This window comes from Akebia trifoliata, chromosome 3 (assembly GCF_017979445.1).
Source record: "Akebia trifoliata isolate Shusen 1 chromosome 3, ASM1797944v1, whole genome shotgun sequence".
NCBI classification, from domain to species: domain Eukaryota; kingdom Viridiplantae; phylum Streptophyta; class Magnoliopsida; order Ranunculales; family Lardizabalaceae; genus Akebia; species Akebia trifoliata.
This window is the reverse complement of record NC_141377.1, coordinates 51,794,669-51,801,461: the sequence shown is the minus strand read 5'-3', so window position 1 is coordinate 51,801,461 and position 6,793 is coordinate 51,794,669. Positions and strand designations below refer to the sequence as shown.

The following is a 6,793-nucleotide window of genomic DNA, read 5'->3' as shown; positions in this document are numbered from 1 at the left end:
TGTTCAGCACCCTAAGTTTTACCACACACTTTAACAAACGTTTTTTGTCCTACATGGGTTAGAAGTTTTGGAATGAGTTGATTTTTGGTGAGGATGATCTCTATGATTAGAAGATCATCCTCCCCAAAAATCAGCCCATTCCGAAATGTTTAGCCCCATGTTTACACGTTGAAAAATCGTGGACCGTCCATTTTTTGTAAATCAATTTTGATGGGGTTAGAAGTTTTGGAATGAGCTGATTTTTGGTGAGGATGATGTCCTCACCATAGAGATCATCCTCACCAAAAATCAGCTCATTCCAAAACTTCTAACCCATGTAAGACAAAACGCATTTGTTAAAGTGTGTGGTAAAACTAAGGGTGGCGAACGGGACCCTATATATATATATAGGGTGGCGTTCAATGGCAAACTTTTTAGCAAACTTTTTGGCAAAACATTTTTCAAAATATGGGTTAGAGGTTTTGGAATGGGCTGATTTTTGGTGAGGATGATCTCTACGGTGAGGAGATCATTCTCACCAAAAATCAGCCCATTCCAAAACTTCTAACCCATGTTTACAAGCTGAAAACTCGTGGACCGTCCATTTTTTGTAAACTGTTTTTGATGGGGTTAGAAGTTTTGGAATGGGCTGATTTTTGGTGATGATGATCTCCTCATCATAGAGATCATCCTCACCAAAACCTCTAACCCATGTTTTGAAAAATGTTTGCCAAAAAGTTTGCTAAAAAGTTTGCCATTGAACGCCCCCCCCATATATATATATATATATATATGGGTCCCGTTCGGCACCCTAAGTTTTACCACACACTTTAACAAACGCGTTTTGTCTTACATGGGTTAGAAGTTTCGGAATGAGCTGATTTTTGGTGAGGATGATCTCTATGGTGAGGAGATCATCCTCACCAAAAATCAGCTCATTCCAAAACTTCTAACCCCATCAAAATTGATTTACAAAAAATGGACGGTCCACGATTTTCAACGTGTAAACATGGGGCTAAACATTTCAGAATGAGCTGATTTTTGGTGAGGATGATCTCCTCACCATAGAGATCATCCTCACCAAAAATCAGCTCATTCCGAAACTTCTAACCCATGTAAGACAAAACGCGTTTGTTAAAGTGTGTGGTAAAACTTAGGGTGCCGAACGGGACCCTATATGGGAAATGTTCAGCACCCTAAGTTTTACCACACACTTTAACAAACGTTTTTTGTCCTACATGGGTTAGAAGTTTTGGAATGAGCTGATTTTTGGTGAGGATGATCTCTATGATTAGAAGATCATCCTCCCCAAAAATCAGCCCATTCTGAAATGTTTAGCCCCATGTTTACACGTTGAAAAATCGTGGACCGTCCATTTTTTGTAAATCAATTTTGATGGGGTTAGAAGTTTTGGAATGAGCTGATTTTTGGTGAGGATGATCTCCTCACCATAGAGATCATCCTCACCAAAAATCAGCTCATTCCGAAACTTCTAACCCATGTAAGACAAAACGCGTTTGTTAAAGTGTGTGGTAAAACTTAGGGTGCCGAACGGGACCCTATATGGGAAATGTTCAGCACCCTAAGTTTTACCACACAGTTTAACAAACGTTTTTTGTCCTACATGGGTTAGAAGTTTTGGAATGAGCTGATTTTTGGTGAGGATGATCTCTATGATTAGAAGATCATCCTCCCCAAAAATCAGCCCATTCTGAAATGTTTAGCCCCATGTTTACACGTTGAAAAATCGTGGACCGTCCATTTTTTGTAAATCAATTTTGATGGGGTTAGAAGTTTTGGAATGAGCTGATTTTTGGTGAGGATGATCTCCTCACCATAGAGATCATCCTCACCAAAAATCAGCTCATTCCGAAACTTCTAACCCATGTAAGACAAAACGCGTTTGTTAAAGTGTGTGGTAAAACTTAGGGTGCCGAACGGGACCCTATATGGGAAATGTTCAGCACCCTAAGTTTTACCACACAGTTTAACAAACGTTTTTTGTCCTACATGGGTTAGAAGTTTTGGAATGAGCTGATTTTTGGTGAGGATGATCTCTATGATTAGAAGATCATCCTCCCAAAAATCAGCCCATTCTGAAATGTTTAGCCCCATGTTTACACGTTGAAAAATCGTGGACCGTCCATTTTTTGTAAATCAATTTTGATGGGGTTAGAAGTTTTGGAATGAGCTGATTTTTGGTGAGGATGATCTCCTCACCATAGAGATCATCCTCACCAAAAATCAGCTCATTCCGAAACTTCTAACCCATGTAAGACAAAACGCGTTTGTTAAAGTGTGTGGTAAAACTTAGGGTGCCGAACGGGACCCTATATGGGAAATGTTCAGCACCCTAAGTTTTACCACACACTTTAACAAACGTTTTTTGTCCTACATGGGTTAGAAGTTTTGGAATGAGCTGATTTTTGGTGAGGATGATCTCTATGATTAGAAGATCATCCTCCCCAAAAATCAGCCCATTCTGAAATGTTTAGCCCCATGTTTACACGTTGAAAAATCGTGGACCGTCCATTTTTGTAAATCAATTTTGATGGGGTTAGAAGTTTTGGAATGAGCTGATTTTTGGTGAGGATGATCTCCTCACCATAGAGATCATCCTCACCAAAAATCAGCTCATTCCGAAACTTCTAACCCATGTAAGACAAAACGCGTTTGCTAAAGTGTGTGGTAAAACTTAGGGTGCCGAACGGGACCCTATATGGGAAATGTTCAGCACCCTAAGTTTTACCACACACTTTAACAAACGTTTTTTGTCCTACATGGGTTAGAAGTTTTGGAATGAGCTGATTTTTGGTGAGGATGATCTCTATGATTAGAAGATCATCCTCCCCAAAAATCAGCCCATTCTGAAATGTTTAGCCCCATGTTTACACGTTGAAAAATCGTGGACCGTCCATTTTTTGTAAATCAATTTTGATGGGGTTAGAAGTTTTGGAATGAGCTGATTTTTGGTGAGGATGATCTCCTCACCATAGAGATCATCCTCACCAAAAATCAGCTCATTCCGAAACTTCTAACCCATGTAAGACAAAACGCGTTTGTTAAAGTGTGTGGTAAAACTTAGGGTGCCGAACGGGACCCTATATATATATATATATATAGGGTAGCGTTCAATGGCAAACTTTTTGGCAAAACATTTTTCAAAACATGAGTTAGAGGTCTTGGAATGGGCTGATTTTTGGTGAGGATGATCTCTACGGTGAGGAGATCATCCTCACCAAAAATCAGCCCATTCCAAAACTTCTAACCCATGTTTACAAGCTGAAAAATCGTGGACCATCCATTTTTTGTAAACTGTTTTTGATGGGGTTAGAAGTTTTGGAATGGGCTGATTTTTGGTGATGATGATCTACTCACCGTAGAGATCATCCTCACCAAAAATCAGCTCATTCCAAAACCTCTAACCCATGTTTTGAAAAATGTTATGCCAAAAAGTTTGCTAAAAAGTTGGCCCTTGAACGCCCCCCATATATATATATATATATAGGGAAATGTTCAGCACCCTAAGTTTTACCACACACTTTAACAAACGTTTTTTGTCCTACATGGGTTAGAAGTTTTGGAATGAGCTGATTTTTGGTGAGGATGATCTCTATGATTAGAAGATCATCCTCCCCAAAAATCAGCCCATTCCGAAATGTTTAGCCCCATGTTTACACGTTGAAAAATCGTGGACCGTCCATTTTTTGTAAATCAATTTTGATGGGGTTAGAAGTTTTAGAATGAGCTGATTTTTGGTGAGGATGATCTCCTCACCATAGAGATCATCCTCACCAAAAATCAGCTCATTCTGAAACTTCTAACCCATGTATGACAAAACGCGTTTGTTAAAGTGTGTGGTAAAACTAAGGGTGGCGAACGGGACCTATATATATATATATATATATATATATATTTTAGAAAGAGAGGTTTCTTGAGTAACAAACTTGATGAAGTAAGAGAGTTTTTGTAGTAGAAATCAAAAGATAGATCTGCTCAGTAAATCTTTCTTTATTACTGAATTATATATTTTTTTAATGTTCTAAATCAATCAGAAGAAGAAAAAAAAATTGTTATCTTAGATGGACACAATTTTGGTCAAAGAAGGTTGTACAAGCAATAAGCAAGACAAAATTGGGGGAACAATAACACAAAGATCGAAAGAATTTGAAGAAAGAATTTGAAGAGCAACACAAAGAAAGTGACATTCGCTTAGATAACAAATGGCGCCATTCACTAAGTAAAGATCATTTGTTATGTCTAAGTGAATGACCACTCACTATAATATTGAAAATCCAACAGCATGACCTTCTAGATTCCATGAAAAAATTCAGATTCAGATTAAAAAAACACATTTTGAACTTGATTCAAGGTGTTCAAAATGGTTGGCTACAAAACTCTCAAATTTAAAATTCAAATTCAACTGTGAAAATAAAAATAATATATATATCAAGGTTAAAATAATTGTCATCAAATCATGTTTTTAGATGCTACAAGGTGATGCGGTCAGGACACTTTCCTTCGTAAGGAAAGTGTTTTTCATTATAAAACCATAGTTGAGAGAAGCTTCCTCCAAAATAAAAATGAAAAAGAAAAAACAAACACACTTTTACAGCAAGTTTCCCATCTCATCTCTCCTTTAATCATGAAGCCAATTCATGCTAATGGAGACCAATACTAAAACCCCCATAAATAATATTAGGTCAAGGTTGGGCTTGTACCCATAGCTCGGTTGACATTACAATGCCAGAGGTATTGGGTTCAAGGTCCTGCCTTTGGGATCATTTTGTTGGTTCAACAACGCTCCTTAATTGATCTCCTATAACTCAGAAGAATTCAGTTGGTTCTGCAGTGAGGGTAGTCCCCCACATTTCTTTGCCTCTTTAAAATTCATTTCTGAGATAAAATAACCAACCTGTCTTGATTAAGGGGCAGAAGTAAACAGCAGGGATGCATTCGTTCCTCCAAAGCCAAAAGAATTCGAGATGGACGCTCAAATTGACATCGCCTTTGAGGTAGTCAAAGGCATGTAACCATTATGAAAAACAGGATCTGGTTGATTAAGATTCAGTGTCAATGGCGCAATTCCCTACAACATGATTCCCAAAAAGGAAAAAAAACATATGAGCATTCTACTAGAGATAATAAATGCATTTTATATGATATTCTAGTACATCCAGATCCCTGGATTAACAGACTTCTCGGAATGTGACTTTTAGAATAAACACCACATGGAAGCATGGAGGCAACCACGAAAATTTTCTCTACAGCTAGAGTTGAGGATTCATACTCATATATCCACACCATAATAAAGCATAATGTTTTGTCAGGCAATTTTCCTTTTCAGCCTTGGTGCCAAATACCAAACACTGCACCATAAGGAATTGGATTCGAGTGTGATTTCAAACATGTAAACTAGATAGACAACTGTTTATAATGAAGCAAAGGGGATTTTTGGGATGTACAATAAATAAGAAATTTATATTCAGTTACATGAGATGGCCAGTAGCACCCTGAAATAAGATTAACCTCTAAATGCAAACTGAAAGACCACACATGCCATCCTTTCAAGAATGGCCCTCAAAAAAATAAATGCTACAACAAGTGAGCTATCAAGGGAAGGCCTATCAGCAAATTTTCAATCAAACAAAGGAAAGCCTTATATGGGATTAGCTGCATGAATCCTGTTCCTCCATTCCACTCTATCAAGGGTCATGTTTTCGAACAATCCCCTTGTAATCTTAGAACTTATAGCTTGAGGAAGTGGAGGATCAAGTTCACCACTAGTTCATTGGTTGCATTTTGTTTATAGATAAAAGAGATCCTATAAAATGAGAGGAAGATACAGAGGATGGAGGTTGAGGTGACCTACCAAAACACAAAGCAAAATAAAATAGAAAAAGGCAAAAAAGGACATGAAGCCGCTCACTCAGACACACCACACATGATAAACCAACTCCCATCTGAATAAAAAATCTTCAAATAAGATTTGCTTAAACTCCTCAAAAACTTTACACCAAAAATAGATAAAACCTACAATGGATCTGATAGCCTCATAGACCTCCATGAATTGCAATTTTGGTACATGCTGTCTGGAAGACTCCATGACAGTTTTTTTTTTTTTTCTTTTTTAACCTTTTCCGTTAAGGGATGTACTCTAACGAACGAAATGACAAATGTAAGTGCGGGGTAGGGCAATGTATGCTTTTGAGGCAGAGAGAGAAAACCATGAGAAAGCTTACCCATTTTACTGTTTGCTAGGGTGAGTGGGGAAGTGCAATATTTCCCAAGATGAGCTAAATTAGTCAAGCCATTTCTCCTCAACAGCATCAAATACAAGCTCAACAAGTCGGCTTCTGTTCAAGATAACTTGAGTGGGATTAGAGTCTTGGACTTAGCTATTGGATGGAGAACTAGTTCTGTAAGATATATTAGACCTAGTGATGGAAGCAACCTTCGAATAGAAAACCCCTCTTGTGTGATATCTTAGACAGAAGCATGCTAAGGAGGCTTGCCAAAGAGAGAGACATTTTTTAGTATAGATTACAGATAGAGATCTCCTTTAGGCATAGGTTACGAAGTGCCAATAAGTTTGTTGACTGCTCTTCGACAAACCAAGGTGTAAATAACATATTTTGTATATAAGAAATTCATCATTATCTACACCATATCCCAATTACTGTGATCCCATTCACTGGAGATTTTGTAGTAATTCTCTTTCCTAATATGTTTCTTAGAAAACTATCTTAATCATCAAAGACTGCAAAATCTACCTTTGTTGATGATAGGGCCAGAGCACCTAATGTTGCATGAT

The 6,793-nt window shown here is 37.7% G+C and overlaps 1 protein-coding gene across 3 annotated transcripts in view; it reads right to left on the bottom strand.

The window, feature by feature from the left end:
• Window positions 1–4,395: 4,395 nt before the first annotated feature.
• The window catches only part of LOC147407832 (Beta-ketoacyl synthase), a 38,409-nt gene continuing 36,011 nt past the window's right edge, over window positions 4,396–6,793 (bottom strand). Inside the window, exon 12 of one of the 3 annotated variants that reach the window (XM_086436590.1) lies at window positions 4,396–5,068. In XM_086436590.1, the coding sequence (XP_086292716.1) occupies window positions 4,973–5,068 (96 nt within the window). In that variant the 3' untranslated portion in view covers window positions 4,396–4,972. The remainder of the gene's footprint in view (window positions 5,069–6,793) is intronic. The other 2 variants (XM_086436591.1, XM_086436586.1) reach the window with 2 other exon arrangements.